At 40.2% G+C, this 19,848-nt stretch overlaps 1 protein-coding gene across 2 annotated transcripts in view; it reads right to left on the bottom strand.

Annotated features, from left to right (window-relative positions):
* The window catches only part of AHR (aryl hydrocarbon receptor), a 225,378-nt gene that overhangs the window by 91,442 nt on the left and 114,088 nt on the right, over positions 1-19,848 (bottom strand). For both annotated transcript variants that reach the window (XM_030201479.1, XM_030201488.1), the window contains exon 4: positions 3,154-3,243. In XM_030201479.1, coding sequence (XP_030057339.1) covers positions 3,154-3,243 — 90 coding nt within the window. The remainder of the gene's footprint in view (positions 1-3,153; positions 3,244-19,848) is intronic.

Raw genomic sequence — 19,848 nt, 5'->3', positions numbered from 1 at the left:
CATAAGCCATAGCATGATGTCTCAGAGCCACCATTCCATACTGAGCCGGGCCACAGGGAGCCACGTGAGTCTGCATTGATAATCCTGAGATATTGGAAACCATCGTTGAAGCAGGGAACACTGCAGAGGTCTCAGGTGCGCTCTCGCCCAAGGCACCACTTCCAAAGTGGCCGTCATCAACAATGTCCCAAGCTCACGGGTGAGGCATCCTCAAGAGCAGACTGTCCTGGTTCTGAAGCTTGCACCGCCTTTGCTTGGGTAGGAAGACCATCCCCGAGGCTGTGTCTAACCGGACCCCCAAATAATCTAGAGATTGAGAGGGGGGTCAGGTGACTTTTGGCTATATTGACGACCCAGCCCAGAGATTGCAGTACTGAGACCACTCTGGCTGTAACCTGATGACTCTTCTACAGAGTCTGCTCTGAAGAGCCAGTCCTCTAGGTAAGGGTGAACCCAGATACCCTCTCGCATAAGAAAAGCAGCTACTACCACCATTACCTTGGAAAAGGTTCGGGGAGCTGTGGCGAGGCCAAAAGGCAAGGTCCAAAACTGGAAATGTTTTCCCATCACACCAAAACGCAGAAACCTCTGGTGCGGGGGCCAAATTGGTATGTGCAAATAAGCTTCTTTCAAGTCCAGAGACATAAGAAACTCTCCTAGCTGTACTGCCGCTATGACGTAGCACAGGGTTTCCATGTGAAAATGCCGCACGTTCAGAGACTTGTTGACTTCTTTTAAATCTAGGATAGGCCGAAAAGACCCTTCTTTTCGTGGTACCACGAAGTAAATGGAGTAATGGCCAGAGCCGCATTCGGCGGGAGGCACGGGGGATACCGCCCCAATGTGAATCAAGCCTTGCAAGGTCTCCTCTACTGCCGCCCGTTTGGCGGCAGAACCGCATTGGGACTCCACAAACACGTCTCTTATCGGGGCATTGAATTCTATTCTGTAGCCTTCTCTGATCAGGTCCAAGACCCACTGATCTGAGGTAATCTTGGCCCACTTCTCGAGAAAGAGGGAAAGGCATCCTCCTATCACAGGAATCGAGGAGGGGGCCGGCGCACCATCATTAAGAGGGTCGCCCTTGACCTCCAGGTCTTGAGCCTGCTGCTGCGGAACGTTTGTCCAAGCGAAAGGAGTTCCTCTGCTGAAAATGGGCACGCGAAGTGAACCCAGCAGAATGCCCCGGGCAGTACCTTCTAGCTTCACGGAAGCGAGGTCTGTAAGAGGAGGGAACCGCCTGACCGCAGCCTATCCTTGGGAAAGCGCTGGAGTTTGGCATCCCCCAGGTCTTTCACAATTTTCTCCAACTCTCACCAAACAGAAGGCCTCGAAAGGGCAACTTCACCAACCTTTGCTTAGAGGCCATGTCAGCTGCCCAATGCCGTAGCCACAGAAGACGGCGAGCCACCACCGCTACAGCCATCTGTTTAGCTGAATCTCTGACCAGATCATAAAGGGCGTCAGCCAAAAATGACAAGGCCGACTCCATTCGCGGTGCCACCTCCATAAGGAGCTCGGCTCCATCTCCAGGCTGTTCCACTGCCTGTTGTAACCAAGCGAGGCAGGCTCGGGCAGCGTAGCAGCTGCATGCAGATGCCCGTAAGGATAGGCCTGAAATTTCAAAGGACCGTTTCATAGCTGCCTCCAGGCAACGGTCCTGCATGTCCTTCAGGGCAACTCCTCCTTCCACTGAGAGGGTAGTTTTCTTTGGCACATATGTTTAAGGACCTTTGAAGTTGTACCGGGTAAAAAACGCTGACAGCACTGCTGCTTCTGAATCGTGCTGCTGTAAAAAAGGCTGTCTGATCACCTTTGGTCCCATGAGGAAAACCAACCCGTATCTCTCCCACGTGGGAAACTAATGAGGCCTCCCCGAACATTGCCCCCCAGTCACTGCACCAATGCTGCTCTCTGCTTCCCACAGTGGGAGCAGCTTTTAACAACTTAGGCAGGCATTGCAAAGAAAAAAGTAAAACTGCAACTGACCCAGAGGTGAAAGAAAATTTAAAGATATGCTCACCCGGGGAGAGCCAGTCATCAGGAGTTCTGTCTGTCGAACTCAGTGCTGTTGGAAGCCAACTCACACCCTCTCCATCACTTAAGCCATTTATACTGGCCCAAACGATTATCTCTCCTGCAGCCAAGGCTGTGGGCTTTAAAGAATTATGCCCCAATTTCTTTCCAGTGAGGAAGAATGGAGGAAGGGCTGGAAAGGGGAGAAGAGTGGAGGAGGGACCTGGTATCATCAGGTGCCCTCCTAAAGCCGGCACCGCTCAGCCATGCACCTACAGCTCTACTGAACTGAAAGACCCAGAACAGGAGCCACCATTAGATAAGACCAGGAGCTTGTAAGAGACCTTCCATCCGCCTGCTGGAGATAGAGAATACTGACTGACCAAGGAGCATTCCATCCTATAAGACAGTGCAGTTCAGCACTACTACTACTATTTAGCATTTCTATAGCACTACAAGGCGTACGCAGTGCTGCACAAACATAGAAGAAAGACAGTCCCTGCTCAAAGAGCTTACAATCTCTCTATCTCCACCTGCTGGTAGATAGTCATAATCCACAAGTCTCTGGATTCAGCTGCTGTTGATAAGAAAAGGACTTTATTATAAAAACTGCATTGTACACAACTTGTTCGTTAACTGGTAGAAATTTATAAAAAGAGAGTATTAGTTTTTACTCAGGGAATAAGTAATCAAATACAAGATATTCAGTTATAATTTGACAAACTACTAACTAAAACAGAAAATACAATCATTGAAAACTTAGGGGGCCTTTTACCAAGCTGCGGTAGCATTTTTAGCTTGTGGCAGAAATCAGCTGGCAGTAAATGCTGAGATGGGCACATCGACATTTACTGCCAGCTAAACACGCTACCACGGCTTAGTAAAATACCCCCATAGAAATTGAGGATTAAGAATAGAATTTAAAGCAGATGTGGCTGTCTCAAGGATTAACAGTCACACAGGTCTGGTCTTCTGAAAGATCAGAAGGAATATGATAAATTTAACTCAAACGGAGGCAGTGAATGCAAATATATATTATACATGATCAAATGCATGTCCTGAAAAACCAACCTATATTTGTCTCCCTTGAGTATGGGGTTAGCCAACCTAACTTAAAAAGGAAGAAATTATACCTACTTGTTGAAACCCTAAGTAGTCCTGGATGGTAGATGAAGCATAAAAAACAAGACCTTCAGAGGTAATCACAAGTACAAAGCCATTCAGAGCCTGGAACAAAGTAATAGAGAGCTTACTTAAAAACAAACAAGATAATGAACCGTAATTAGCAAACCAAGTTGACACGCTTGAGGCCCATTTTCAAAGCACACAGACTTACAAAGTCACATAGGTTACTATGGGGCACATTTTCAAAGCACTTAGACTTACAGTTCCATAGGCTGCTATGGAACTTTATAAATCTAAGTGTTTTGAACATATGCCTCATTATGTAACTTTGTAAGTCTATGTGCTTTGAAAATGAGCACCTTTAAATATCACTAGATTAGCTGCTGAAAAATACAAAATATATTATGTATAATACATAAAAACCGAATACATTAAATACACTCTCCCCTTCAGTGTGTCAATTATAACACATTGTTTTCTGTATCTGAATTAAATTTCAAGACAACAAAAATCAATCCATCTTAAATTCTTCATATTGCTGTTTCAGCTATTTTGAATAATAGTACTCCTAAAATATTTTAATGACAAACACATTTCATAATATTTTTTTTATTTGCAGTAGAGAATCAGCTTCTTATACACAGCTTCAGATTATGCTTTCTACTGCCTTTAGTAAACTGATCATCCTGAACATATCCTAAGGTAGTGCTTCTCAACCCAATCCTCAGGGCACACCTAGTCAACCAGGTTTTTAGGATATCTACAATGATATGCATGAAAGAGATTTTTACCAAGGAGGCAATGCATGCAAATCTGTCTCATGGATGTTCATTGCAGACATCCTGAAAACCCAACTGGCTGGGTGTGCTCTGAAGTCTCAGCTGAGAAGCACTGCCCCGAGGGCACATTATTAAAATACATATACAAAAGACATTAGGATAAGATGCTGGAGAAGGATTAAAAATACATAGTTTTGGTTTATGTAAGGACTTATGCCCCTTTTATAGGAGTAATTTCATTAAAGGGTAACTCCGCACAATTTCTAAAAAAGAACTTAATTTGAGCAAAATTTTACAAAAGCAACGTAGGCACTTATTTGCCTTATAAAATAATGTCAAAACTACCCTAAATAGTACACAAATATATGGCCTGTTCCAAATGTGCAAATGTCTGTGTGTATGTTTTTTTTTTTTTACATATATATAAAATGCATGTATATATTCCAACTGTGGCCACTGCTCCACCCAAATGAAGATGCCAAAAATATATATGTGCAGTTGGTGCTACCTTTTGTTGTCTACCTCCAAGTGGTTTTATAATAGACCCTTTCTGTACATAAAACAAGCTTTAAAAATTGAAAATAATCTTATAGGGAGTAATTTTATAAAGCAGAGTCCCTTTTTATATTCTTTTTCTATAATGCAGATTTACCTTTTGAACATGTAGCTCCAATGTGATTGAATCTAAAGGCCCAATGTCATGAAACAGTGACATTTCTACCCTGCATCCACTCCCAACTCAGTGCATACCAATGCACCGTTTACTACTAATATACTGACATATTTATTCTGATGTAAGAAAGTAATAAGTGAATAACAAAGTGAAGTGAATAACAAAATTACACTATTTATGTTATTTTCAGTAGAGGAGTGTGGTAGCCGTGTTAGTCCACTCTTAAGGTTATCAATAGAAATCAAACAAAATAAAACATGGAAAAGAAAATAAGATGATACCTTTTTTATTGGACATAACTTAATACATTTCTTGATTAGCTTTCAAAGGTTGCCCTTCTTCGTCAGATCGGAAATAAGCAAATGTGCTAGCTGACAGTGTATATAAGTCAAAACATTCAATCATTACTATGACAGTCTGACAGGGTGGGAGGATGGGGGTGGGTCGGAGGTATGCATGGGAACATCAAAGCATATCATTGATATTCTAACAGGATGGGTGTGGATAATTGAGGGGTGGGGTGATCAACAGAGAAATACAGCTTTATGGTTTATAATGGGCTAGGAACCCCAGATCCTTGTTAAGTCCTTTCTGTTGGGTGTTAAAATATTCAATCATTTTGACTTCAAAGGTCTTACGTTCTTGTATGGTTTTAAAGTTACCTTTCAGGATTCTCACTGTGAAGTCACTGGTACAGTGTCCTGGTCCTGTATAATGTTGACCAACAGGTGTGGGAACCCTACAGGCACCAGTATTGTTCATGTGATGTCCCTCAAAACACCCAGGGAGAATCTGCTACAGTACAAGGAGAAAAAATCCACAGACAGAATTGCCCTTGTAGTGACATACAATCCAGAGCTGGAAAAACTGAGGAAAATCATAAGAGATCTACAACCTATACTCCAGGAGGATGAATTACTGAAAGAGATATTCCCATCCCCACCAGTACTGGCCTTCCGACAACCACCCAACTTAAAACACAAGCTAATCAGAAGTAAACTTCCATCACAGACTGAAAAGGAACAGAAGGGCACACGTCCCTGTAATCTATCCAGTTGCAAACTATGCCTAAATATTTCACAGGACCCCACAGTTACCCACAAAAGAAAGATATTCAACATAAAGGGATCTTTCACTTGCTCATCTTCCAATGTGGTATAAATCATTCAGTGTAAAAAATGTAACGAAGGATGCTATATTGGAGAAACAGGCCAGATGCTTAAGACAAGATTCAATTTACATAGACATCACATGAACAATACTGGTGCCAGTAGGGTTCCCACGCCTGTTGGTCAACATTATACAGGACCAGGACACTGTACCAGTGACTTCACAGTGAGAATCCTGAAAGGTAACTTTAAAACCATACAAGAACGTAAGACCTTTGAAGTCAGAATGATTGAATATTTTAACACCCAACAGAAAGGACTTAACAAGGATCTGGGGTTCCTAGCCCATTATAAACCATAAAGCTGTATTTCTCTGTTGATCACCCCACCCCTCAATTATCCACACCCATCCTGCTAGAATATCAATGATATGCTTTGATGTTCCCATGCATACCTCCGACCCACCCCCATCCTCCCACCTTGTCAGACTATCATAGTAATGCTTGAATGTTTTCACTTATATACACTGTCAGCTAGCACATTTGCTTATTTCCGATCTGACGAAGAAGGGCAACCTTCGAAAGCTAATCAAGAAATGTATTAAGTTATGTCCAATAAAAAAGGTATCATCTTATTTTCTTTTCCATGTTTTATTTTCATTTCTATTGATACGTTATTTTCAAAATTATCTGAGAAAAAAACAGGGTTTTCAAGGATATTTTTACAAAAAAATATTAAACACTTTTTAGGAAAGAAAGCATTATCTTTAATTTCTTTATTAATTTTCATATATACAAAGACCAATAAATCTTTGAAGGATACACCAACTTCAAATAAATCCACATAGTAGATCAATTAACAATATCAATATAAGTTTTTAGGAAAAATACGTCGGTATTATAGTCCACAAGTATGGAAGAATCCAAGGCTTTACCAAAGGAAGTTGGAACATTAAGCAATAAAATATAAATCAAATCAATTGAATAGGCGGTTATCCTATTTTTAATCAGTCCAGCATCTTCTTATCCATGTCATGCCTTCTTGCTTCTAAGAAATTATTCAGCTGTTCTGGGTCATTAAAAAATGTATCTAAGTTCTTTAAAGGAAAATCAAACATTTACAGGGGAATCTCAGTTGGAAAGACGCACCAATCCCCAAAACTCTCTGTTTTATTTCCAAGAATTTCTCTCTCCTTTGTTGTGTCCATCGAGAAATATCCAGAAAGATCAAGACTTTACTACCCAGAAATTCTGGCTGAATATTTTTGAAATACAAACGGAGCAAAGATTCTTTATCTTGCAAAAATACAAACATAATAATTACTGTTGCTCTAGTTTTAATTACCTCTTTAGATTGTTCAAGGAATCCTGTTAAATCCAGTGTCTCTGATGGAACTTCTTGTTGAGTGGAAACTATTTGTAAGCAATTCTGTTGTATATTCTTTTTATCAGCAATGTAATATATTCTCTGTAATGGAGGAAGAGATTGCTCTTGGTATTTGAATATCTCTAAGAAATTTATGAAACATTTCTCTTGCGGAAATATATTTTGTTTGAGGAAAATTGAGTATACAGAGGTTTAAATTTCTTGAAGAGTTCTCCAAATTTTCAATTTTCCTATGAATTGTAAGGCGATCTCCTGCCATTTGGGCCTGTTGCTCTTTCACTTTAACTAAGTCCCCTTCCAAAGATTTTTGCTTAATCGAAATAGTCTCAAGATTTTCTTTTATCTCCCTTATTTTGTTTCACATTTTTCAATGAGACAGTGATAAATGATGTACAAACCTTATGCAAGACCTCAAGGGCTGACCAAATGGAGTCCAACGATATTACTTGGGGCTTCACCAGGGGTTGTAGAGCCATGGCGTGCAGTGAAGATTCCTCCTCGAGGTCAGCAATTCGGGTCCCCTCCACAGTAGTATCTTCTCCTGCCATGCCTGGCGAAGAACTCCCCACTTGTAGTTTGAATGCTGACGCCGCTTCCTTCGATGGGGTCTGCCGCTCCTTCGAGTCGCTGTCCTTCGCGCTCGGAACCCCGGCTCCGTCTAGGTGCGGTGGTGGGGGAGTTGCTGGTCCTAATGGGCTGAGCAAAAATTCGCCCTCCAGACCGGGGTTCTTCCCCGCCTCAGTCACGGACACGCCCGTCGGTGTGGACACCATAAACGCAGAAATTGGAAGTTGCTTCAAAGAGGTAGGCTCTATCCCAAGGAGAGGAGGTCCCCTAGGTTTGCCTTTTCTCTTCGGCATGCTCAGCAGAGGAAAAAGGTATCTTTTTAGAATTCATAAGAGGAGCGTTCCACTCCTGCGTCCTACTCAGACACCATCTTGGATTCTGCCTTTCAACCGGAAAGAAAGCATTAAATTTCAGTGATGGATATACTGCTCTCTAGAAAAGAACGTGAATATTTTAACTGTCAGCTATCATTAGATGTCATTTAATAGCCAATCCACATTTAGGGTCTCTTGTACTAAGCTGCGATAAAAGGGACCTTGTAGTAGCATCAGCGCATGGATTCACCACACACCAAGGCCCCCTTTTACTGCAATGTATAAAAGGCTTTATTTTTTTTTTAAGGGAAATACACCTGTGGGAAGTGAACCACTTGCTGTGCGGCCATTTTCTGAGGGAGCCCTTACCACCACCCACTGAGGAGGCTGCATGGCTGCCAAGCTACTCTGGTGGTAACCAGGCAGCGAACAGCACTGTCCGATTACTGCCAGGTAAGCCCCAGGTGCTATATAATATAAAAAAAATTTCTAGCCCCTAAGTTGGCACATGGCAGAGGCCAGGACTACCGCTGGGCTCCTGTGGTAGCCCAGTGGTAGGCCCGATTTGTCGCATACCAACGAAGTGGTAGCCCTACCATCCCTTAGTAAAAGGGCCCTTTAAAAATAAAAATCAGGGCTTAGAGCTGCAAGTTTTGATTGGAATGTGCATGCTACATAGGAATGCAATGCCAGATGCTGCCATATATAAACAGTATGTTAGTTAAGGTGAATTGCTACAACAATTTCAAACTACCATGGTAATCTCAAGTTAACTATGTTTTGGCAAAATTTCTTATTCCATAAATGAAGCACACCTAGTCCTTCCTTTAAAGTTACACAAAAAAACATTTATCTGAATCGACAATCAATATGGTTTGTGACAACTGTTTTGATAGCAAACAGAACATCTGCGACTTGGCAGCTCATCTAAGGGTTTAAATTAACTTCCAGAACTTCCAGTCAGGAGTTTCAATAAAAGGTTAGCTTAGAGGTTCAAAGAAACACATAATTGCGAAATTGTAATATTTTGAAGTGGGAGTTGGCATTGACTATACAGCAGGAAATGCATCAGCATTTCATACTTTACTACATACTTAAAAATATACATGTGCTGGATTTATTATACTCATTGCTTCTGAATACCACCTTAAAGTAACATTCTTTGCCAAAGATAAAAGTTTTGAGTAGATTCAGTTTAAAAGTAGTAATCTTTACTAGGAAACTACAACCAACTGTGTGCAGAGGGGGAAGAAGAATTTTCAAAACTACCTACACTGGGACAAAGTTTGCAGGTAACATTACATCTATGGGCCTTGTGCTTGTTTTTTATGCAAGACTTTACTTTTGATGCATAAAGTGCATACATCTGAAAATAAAGTCTATGCATGTTTTCTTCCCCTGATCTAAACTTGCCCCTGAGAATGCCTGTTGCACACACTTTTAGCCACAACACATTATGGAATCTCACATAACTTTAAAAATTGCCCACCCCTTTGGCCATCTAAATTGATAAACTCATGGCTTTGTGCATTTTATTAAATTTTAGATAGATTATTCGTTCACTCACATAGGTTACTATTCATTAAAATCACATTCCAGAGTCACTGTGGGATATGGTTCATGACACTCACTCCTCTATGCAAAAAATGCTGCAAGAAAATACTAATGATATTAGAACTCTTTCTGAAGCCGCTCTGATACAGGCACAAGTAACTGCACAGCAATCCTGTGAGATTGGAAGCTTGGACACTAAAATTCAAGAAATGGGGATTTTGGAATCCACTTTGGTTAAAGATAGCAATTTTCTACACAAACGCCTAGAATATTTAGAAAATCAAGTTCGTAGACTTAACCTTCGGTTACTCAATTTTCCTAAATCACCTTTGATCTCCCCAGTGGATATGATGAAAAAATATATGATGGATATACTGGGAATGGATAAAGACTCACTGCCTCCTATAACTCGGGCCTATTACATCTGGAACACTAAAGCCATAATGGGAGAATTACCTAAACGAAGGACGGAGGCAGAAATGAATCTTACTTCCTTCCTGGAAAGTTCCCTAGAAGTAATTACACACAGGACAACTATGCTGGTTACCTTTGCGTTGGAACCAGACCGGAATGCAGTGCTAAGACTTTCCCTGAGACACTTAGATAGCGTGTTTATGGGTTCTAAAGTTAGGATTTTTCCAGATTTATCTAGGCCAACACAACTGAAACGCAGGGCCTTTTTGGAAATGCGTCCCAGAGTAGAGGCCATTAAAGCAAATTTTGTGTTACGTTTTCCCTGTATTTGTAATTTAATGTTAGAAGGTAAACAATTTCAATTTGTGGACCCTAAACAGCTTAAAGATTTCCTAGATGCTAGAGGTGAAGTGAATGTTATATGCCCTCCCACATAACAGGCTGGAGTATGAGAGAGAGAGGTAGCGGCTTTGTATTAATTTAGTTATTTTTTTCCTTTTATTTTGATTAATTTCCTAAATCTTGGAACCAATTTCTTTTTTCTTTTTATGTGGACAGAAAAATGTTCTCGTTGTTTCCTTTTATGATAAATGAAATGTTTTTTTTTTCACTTATGGATTTAATGTGATTTGTATGGTCACATTATATTGTGTATTTTTGAAAACCAAATAAATAATTATATAATAAAAAAAAAAAAAAAAAAAAAAAAAATCACATTCCAGACAGAATGTCCAAAACACTGAACTTTTAGTAGACCTAAAGCTTGAATATGATGTGTCACAGTACCACCACTTTTAGTCAGTAGCAGTAGTTACAATAGCATCAGCTACTTTCCCTCCCCAACTAAAGCATATTGCATCAGAAAGGTACTGCAATATTGGTTGGGACTACTAGACAGCAGACTTAAACCGGAGTCCGCTATAACGGAACACACAGTGCTAAACTCTGAATTACAGGAATACACAAGAATTTAGCTATTTATTAGAGATGGGCAGCCAGAAAATTGTAATTTTATTTTTTTAATCTTTTTACTTTGAAATGAATGACATTAATAGTGCACACTATTTGTATATAGTACATGCTCTATGCACATAGTGCAAACATATGCAAACCACTGTGCAAGTGTATGCATACATTAATTATTGGACATGCATACTATGTGAGAACAGTGAACACTTATCAGTGAACAAAGTTAGTCTCAAGCAGGTACCTACCCCTACTGCTAAGATACTTACTTGTAGCAGGTGTTCTCTGAGGACAGCAGGCATATATTCTCACATGGGTGACGTCATCCAAGCAGACCGGTCTGGACACTGCCAAGTGCACTGTCACTTTAAATCTTTGAGGCAGTGCCCCCACCGCATATACGCAGGTACCTTTCTGCCCAACATTCGAGCATGGGACTAGTAGTACAGCACAAAAGCTAAAGACGACAACTCCAAGGAGAGGCTATCCTCTGAGAACACCTGCTACCGTAAGTATCTTAGCTTTCTCCAAGGACAAGCAGGCATAATATTCTCACACGTAGGACTCATTGGCAACCAGGCTCACAAGATAAAATAAATTATTTGGTAATTAAGTAGGTAGTGAGCCTGGTGGAAAAAAAAGGGACAGAGAGCAAAGTTGAGTTAAGTAGTAAAAAAAAAATTCTGCAGGACTGCTTGTCCAAATCAGCTATCCCGCCTAGAATAGAGAATGTCATGAGGACAAAGTTTGTCTCCCATCTCCAACCCCATCCACACAGGTTCTGTCTCTGTCCCCAACCCGTCCCCACAGGCCCTGTCTCCATCTCCACCCCATCCCCCTGGGCTCTGTCCTCATCTGAAGAATCCTCGAACACGATTTTATATTTAAATATTTTTATTAAAGTATAAAAAGGAACAATATGCTGTGCAATAGCTGTTTATAAATCACAAATAGAAAACAATAATGAGCAACTATAATATTCTCCCCTCCACCATCACCCTCTACCCTTCCAACCCCATCAATAGCTGACTTCTACTACCCCAAGGAATCCTAATCCAGCCTGTTAAAATATCCAGAGGTGCAAAATACAACCTGTTCTATATGCCCTAGCAGGGGAGAAATATACCCTATGAAGCACTGTTATGATTTTTTAAATCTGTGGATGAATAAGTCATCAAACAATCTCAGGATTCTGTCTAGCTCTCCTGTCTTCCACAGTCCTTCCTGCAACAGAAGACACGTTCTTAGAAGACGCACTGGTAGTAGGAATGTACAGGATCCCCCGTGCAAATTTTGCTAGTTGTGGCCAGTATATTTGCTTATTTTTCAAAAAACTCAAAATATTGTGAGCTGCGTCACTTAAACATGAATAGCTGTCCAGTTCATTAACAGGCTTCAAAGCAGAAAATGACACGGGGACAAAGTATGTCACCATACCCACAGGTTCTGTCCCCGTCCCATTATCTAGCCTAGAATGTTGCTGTAGACAGTAGTGATTAGTAAAGGCGTGGAGCGAAAACAATGTAGCCAACTTGCAAATGTCTTCAACGGAGGCAGAGCAGAAATGAGCTACTGAAGCCGCCATGGCTCACTGTGAGCAGTGACCAGGCCATGAAGGGTTAGCCCAGGCTAAGTATACGTTTAGGAAAGTCAGTACCTACTTGGTAGGCTGACTGTATGTTTGGTGATAGTAATCCTTAATCTGTTAGGGTCAAAGGATACAAAAAACTGGGAGCAATTCCTATGAGATTTTATACACCCCAGATAATACGCTAGAATACGCTTACAGTCTAATGTATGATGTGTTACTTCTCCAGGATGAGTGTGTGGCTTAGAGAAGAAGAGAGGACGGACAATGGACTGACTGAAGTGGAACTCCGATAACACTTTAGGGAGGAATTTGGAGTAGGTTCAGAGGACAACCCTGTTGTGGTAGAATCTGGTGTAACCTGCCAGTAGAGCTTGAAGTTCACTTATTCTTCTGGCAGAAGCAAGAGCTATTAAGAAGTTTCAGCAACATGGGAGGGTCATTGTGGAGTTCCGCAGGGTTCCCCCTCTTTCAACTTTGCTTTTTAGTGTCTGCCCGAATACCACTGGGTTAGTGCTGCGCTAAAAAAATATAGGTTGATTTTCTCTAGCACGGGAAATGGCACACACAGGGGCTGGAACTATTGCTGGCACCCATGCTGGGCTGGCAGAAGCTCCAGATTAGAGTGTGGTAAACCTGCGTTGGGATTACCACTGCTTTGTACAACTTTGTAACAACTTTTTGAAGTTAAATAAGCAAAAAAAATCAAATTAGTTTGTTTTGGGAATTCAGATGGGATTACTGGAAGACTGTGCTGCATTCTGGGGAACGGCTAAATATAGGCGAGAATTAAAAGGTTTTGGGTATAGTTCTCGATTCTATTATCTTTTGAGACACAGATAAATGAACTAGAAAGGAAAACTTTTTTTCGATTGCATCAATTGCATACAATTTGTCCATATTTAACTTACGGACGTTTCCAGGTAGTGGTTCAGGAAACCATTTTACCTCAATTAGATTATTTCAATTCTTTGATATTACAAGAAAACTGCAGACTAGACTGCAGTTGCTCCAAAATATGGCAGCTTGTCTAGTTTTTGGAGCTAAAAAATAGTCTGTTATGAATGATTGTCTTTGCTCAATGATGTTATTATTTTGGGGTTCTTTTAGTTTGCTGTGCTTTTCTATTTAATTGATGGATTTCTTATATGTTTTTTAATACGAGATTTTAAATTATGATGTAAACCGTTCTGCTTTGTGAATGCAATTTGAAACGGTATAGTAAATAAATAAACGATAAACGATCGGTTATTCTGCTCTTGCGACAATTGCATTGGCTCCTAAAGGAAAGAGTTGATTTCAAACTGATTAACATTAGTATATAAAACATTATATGATATGGGTTCAGAGGTTTTAGCTCACCATCTCTTATTTCCAATTAACCTTATAAATTCCTCTTACCAAACAGTAAAATCTGTTCGTATAAAATACTTAATTGATAATTCTTTTGGATATCAGGGAACGAAGCAGTGGAATAATGTTTTGGTGGAATTAAGAGTAATTTCATTATTATTTTCTTTTTAGAAAAGTTTTAAATACCTATTAATTTAATTGTTATTATGATGCAGGTGCCTAAACTTTAATCTATGATTGTTGTAAACTTCTGTATCTGGTTAGATGTCTATGGTTTGTTATATGCCTAGATTATATTGATGAGATTAGTGTGGACTATAAATCACAAGAATAGAATCTTCCGATAATCACTAGAAGGTGATCTACGAATACTATCTAGGATCACGTAAATACTGATTACAGGGTTGTTTTTTTAAATTTTACAAATAACTTCAAGATACTACTTGAAATCAGCAAAGATGATTTACAAAAGAAAACAGCTCAAATATTTTACATCCTATATTGGTTATCAATAAGTCTATACTTTAACAAAAGAAAAGTCAAAAATATATATTCAATTTTGCAATATAGAATATAAGTATTTCTAAATTTGTACATCTATAGTCCACAACAGTGAAGGCATATCTCAACCCTTTTATTTATATTTGAAAACCTTTACTTTAGGAATTTTAGGGACAGGGGAGGAAGTTCCAGGGATTCCTAATATTTACGGAGTAGATGTTACTATTTGTCTTGGCTGACTTGAGGGTAGCAAGGCTATTTTAGAGTCCAAAAAAGAATTCAGTTGTTTGGGGTCAAAGAAAACATATCTAATGGAATTCAATTTAACAACACATTTACATGGGAAGTTTAACCAATAAAGTGCCCCAAGTTGAAAGGCCATAGGTCGTAACTTAAGAAATTCTTTACGCCTTCTCTGGGTTGCCTTAGAAACGTCCGGAAACATTCTTATCTTAAAGTTCATAAAAAGTTGGTCTCTATGAATAAAAAATTGCTTAAGAATCCAATCTCTATCTGGCTGAAGCACAAAGGAGACTATTAAAGTCACTGGCACCAAACCTAAGTTGTCATCTTCTAGTGTCTGTGTTAGATTCAAATCCAAAACATCAAAAGACGTTTTGGGTCTTTGACCCTCCACTTGTTCTTGTTCCCTTCTTTTATATGGTAATAAGTAGTAGATTTTTGATATAGGAGGAAATGCAGTCTCAGGAATTTCCAGAACTTCACACACAAGTATTTTTTAAAAGTTAATGCAGGTGCTATCATAGGTTGTTTTGGAAAATTTATCAATCTTAATGTATTAGATCGCTGAGCATTTTCCAAATTTTCTATCTTGTTCTGGAGATATGAATTTTCTTTTATCAAATTAACTTGTAATTGTTGGATAGTTTGAATCTCTTTTGAATTATTCTCCGTTAGTGATTCCAGATTTTGCAACTTTGTCTCCATTACAGGTATTTTATTTAGGAAAATTTGAGATTGTTCACATATATAGGAAATTTTTTTAGATAAAGAGTTTTCCAAACTCTTCAAAGCTTCCCCAATAGCTTCCAAGGTGATATTATCTGGCTTTTTCCCTAAAGCAGACTTACTTGGTAACTCCCTTTGTGAGATTTCCACTATCAAACCTGCTCCCCTCATCGATGGATCCTCAGTCAAGGCTTCTCCTCCACTCGATTCCCACACTGCCTGTGCGGTTAACATCGGCAGGCTAACTTCCGGGTTGGGTCCCGTTCTGGGAGACCCCGCCGCCACTTGGGAACTTGGGGCTTCCCGGTCCCTCCTCGGCGTGTCTGCCGGCATGGGAGGAGCCGACCTCTGCTCGGGGCTCAATGTTGTCTCCATCTCTGGTTGGGAATGCGGCTCTCCTCTCCCCGCAGTCTCCGTCTGCAGAGCTCCTGCTCCCGACATCGTTCCTGGAACCAAGAAGCGCTCAATCAAACCAGGTACCGGCGAAGCAGAGACCGCGGGTCCGGTTCTCTGTCTTCCCCTCCTCTTAGGCATATTGGCGTAAAAAGGATAAACTGTTTTCAGGAAATTAGAGGTGCGTGATTCGGAGCGCTTCTCAACACTTCCTTCCCATCGCCATCTTGCCTGCCTCTCCACTCGGGTTTTTTTTTTTAATGCAAGTCACTCTGGCTTCCTCTTGATGTGATCTCATAGAAAAGTCAAAACATTTATACTGATGTTTATTCTTTGTGACATTTGATTTAACATGGATGGAGATTTATCATCACTTCTTTGAAAATATGAACGAGTGTGAAATATAATTGTCTTAGTTTCACCCACAGAAGATGCCATCTAAGGGGGGTCAGAACATATATAAAAAGCTTCAAAATAAAATTTAGGGAAAAAATTAGTACACGAGTCATTACTGTACATTAGAGAAAGAAATTACAGCATACAAGAGCCATTAAAACACAATCGTAATAAGAAAAATTCAGATATATTGTTACACATAAGACCCTCGCCCCTACCACCTTTCTCTGGTGTCTACAGAGCCAGTCTTAGGCTTCAAAACAGATAAGAGGGAAGATTGATTGGACCAACACTATAGAACACATTTGATACAGTTGAACAAGTTAACTTGAAGCATATCTAGCAAAACTGAGGCACAGTGGCCAGCATTTAAAAAAAAAAATCACTGACCATTTCCACTTCATCTGACAGCTTTGGGTACATGGTAGGAAAAACAAGCTCTTGACCGATAGCTAGAATTCAATATTGGCACAAACCCAGACAATGCCTCTTAAAATAACATTGCTGGAAACATGAAAAAAAAAGATAAAACTGATAAGGCCATCAACTTACTAACAGTTCTAGATAACCAGAAATGAGACACTACCAAAGTAGAGCAAACTGACTTCAAAGGTGAATGTATTACAAAGTTCAATACAAAATACAAGCTCCAACTAGCAACAGATTGAGAAATGTGGATACGATTGTTTATTTCGAAAAATCATATGTAACAAAAATAAAAATCATGTAACAGTACTATTGGGGTTCTTTACCAGCTGTTACTCTAACAGCAGATGCAATACCTAAATTAATTCTACAGCTTGCCTCATTTAGCCACAAAGGGCCCAATATTCAGCCAGCGGTGAGCAGCACTTTTGCTGACTAAACCCAGATATTCAATGCCGTGCTGTTTCCAGTGGCTGGCACTGAATATTGGGCGTGGGGATGGGGGTTTAGCTGCTAAAATGTTTAACTGGATAAACTTTTTAGCAGTTAAAGATAGGCCTATTTTAACCGCTGAACATAGCCAGTTAAGTACTGAATATCCATGCCTAGCCAGCTAGCTGCTAGCCATGGAAATTTAGCAGGAGATAACTGGTTACCTCCCGCTGAATATCCAGAGTTAGGGTGCTGATATGCTATTTAACCAGTCAGCGGTCGTGTCTAGCCAGTTAAATAACTTTGAATTTGGGGGGGGGGGGGGGGGGGGGGGGGCAGGGATTTTGAATGAGAAACATCAGAAATGTCCCAACTGATGCTGCTGAACAAACCACAACGCTGTTTCTGTCAAAAGGCAATTTTGTTTCCTTATTAAAAACAGCATCATTTATTGATGGAATTTCTTCTGGACTTCGAGAGGATAAATTTCAAGGAAATTTCCATGGGTAGACTAGTGTTTAACTGCAGAAATAGATGTTTTCAAAATCGCTCAGCACATTATAATATATGTGGGTAGAAGTACACTTGCCGATCAAATGTTTTCTCAATTTTCAGATGTTTTTCAGTACGTTTCACATATTAGTTTAATAAAAAAATGTTTAACATAGATTAAAACTTCTTTAACGCACACAAACTACACATGTATTAATTCATAGGTTAATGTGCATTAAAAGATTAAATTGATTTGACACACAGATAACAAATGCACATCGTTACTTCCACAATTGAGGGAAGGGCATTACTGAAAGGACTAGTTTAACACTATGGGGTAATTCTATAAGTGGGTGACTCTTTAGGTGCCCTGATGCCCCATAGTGAGAGCTTATTATATAACAGCATCTGGGCACCAGATTCTGTCACAGAATATCATCATAGCCTGGCATCTGGCCCTCAGTTACACCAGCCACAGACCTGGCAGAATTTCAGGTGCCACAATGTGCCAGGTACCCGCATAATTTACAGTATTCTGTAAGTTGCAAAGATAAGTGGCAAACCTACCCATGCTCCACCCATGTAAACGTCCACCCCCCCCCCTTTGCATTTATGCACTTCGCCACCTAAGTGCATCCTTTCAGATCAGCACAGTCACTTTCCCATGATATTCAGTGTTATTTAACCGGCCAGGAACAGCTCCTGGCGGGTTAAACAGCGTTTAGTCGGCTAACCACTAATAATCAGCATGAGATAGCTGGTTATCCATGAATAATTCATGATCTGACCGACTAAGTTTAGCGGGCAAATCGGACCACATAAATAGTCCTATCTTTGCAAGCTATTAACTTAACCAGCCAGCGCTGAATAGTCACACAGTCGATTAACTACTACTACTTAAAATTTCTATAGCGCTACAAGACGTACGCAGCGCTGTACATTTGAACCAGCATGAACAGTCACATCCCCCTCTCTTTAATAGTTTTCTATATATCAGGTTGGTTTTCTTATCGCTTGGCCAAAACCTGTCCTTGTTGGTATTGTGATCTGCGGCAGTTCCACGGATGACTGCTGCCCAGGTATTGGAAAATGCAACACTTCTGGGTGTCTTGGGTTCTTAGTTGGCGTATTCTTTTGTAGGGTGTTCTGGCTGTGTAGTACCCCTACCCCAGTAGCTCAATCCAGATCTTTTACTGCAATTGAGGACTCTTGACTCAGTCAAATATGTCTGGACATTCTTCTGCTCTCTGATGTATCCTCCGTTTTGACCACAAACAAGCAATGAGGGAGTTCTTTAGTAACCTCTGCCTTCCTTCAGCCATTGTTGTCATCAATTTTGACCCATATGGTCTAGTCATCTTTCAGGACTGGACTTTCTTTGGCCCTCCTACTATAATAGTAGGCCTGTGTATCTTTAGCTGCCTCTATGTGATGATGAATCATTTATGCCGATGGAGACTCCAGCAAAGCATTGATATTAGGCAGAAGAGTCTATGTCCGTCACCCTAACATGATTTGAGCTGGAGATTCTCCTAATGCCTCAGATGGGATATTCCTTCAATCCAGTAAACACAGGAATGGATTGACTTGGGCCTCTGAGGCTTTCTGTAAAATTTGCCATTTGGACATAGTTTTTTACCTTCCCATTTGATTGACGGTATTTGGGGAAGAATGTTGTCTGTCGAAAGTCGGTGTCTTGTAAATTGGAGTTGAATGGAGAGTAAACACCTCTTCTGGAATACCATGATGTGCAAAATGCTTTTTCAAGCAATTAATGTCTTTGCGCTTCTTCCTATCCAGGCAATCGATTTCAAAGTAGTTGCTCAAGTAGTCCACCACTAGTGCTCCACTTCCTTGAATTGAAATATGTTGATTCCCACCTTTTGCCATAGCCCAGTAGGTGACAGACGAGAGAATAGAAGTTTTCAAGTAGTTATGTCCAACTGGATCTTAGCACATATATAGCACCTCTGGACAAAGCTCTCAATTGCACATTCATGGATGGCCAGAAAAGTACCTCTCTAGCAAGTTGAATGCATCCGTTAATACCAATATGACTTGTATAAATTCTTTCAAGCATATTTTGCCTGGCTCCACCTAGAACAGTCATTTTCTTTTGTAAATCAGGCCCTGTTCAACAGTCAATTCATCACAGAAGTTGTGAAAATGTCTAATCTCTAGTGGCAATATCTCATCATCAGTGAGCCATCATCTCCAGATCAGCTGTTTTACGGTCTGGTAGATCTCATCACTTCCTCCAGCTCATTGCATCCATCATGTCAAGCATCATGACCAGCACTATATCTCTGGGTGAAATGCCTCATCGATAAGCAAGGCCATCTCTTCCATAAAAATCGATTGTGTTCTGTGTTGGGTCGTCAGTGTAAAAACCTGT

The sequence above is a fragment of the Microcaecilia unicolor genome, chromosome 1 (assembly GCF_901765095.1).
Source record: "Microcaecilia unicolor chromosome 1, aMicUni1.1, whole genome shotgun sequence".
NCBI classification, from domain to species: domain Eukaryota; kingdom Metazoa; phylum Chordata; class Amphibia; order Gymnophiona; family Siphonopidae; genus Microcaecilia; species Microcaecilia unicolor.
This window is presented reverse-complemented; position numbering and strand designations above follow the sequence as displayed.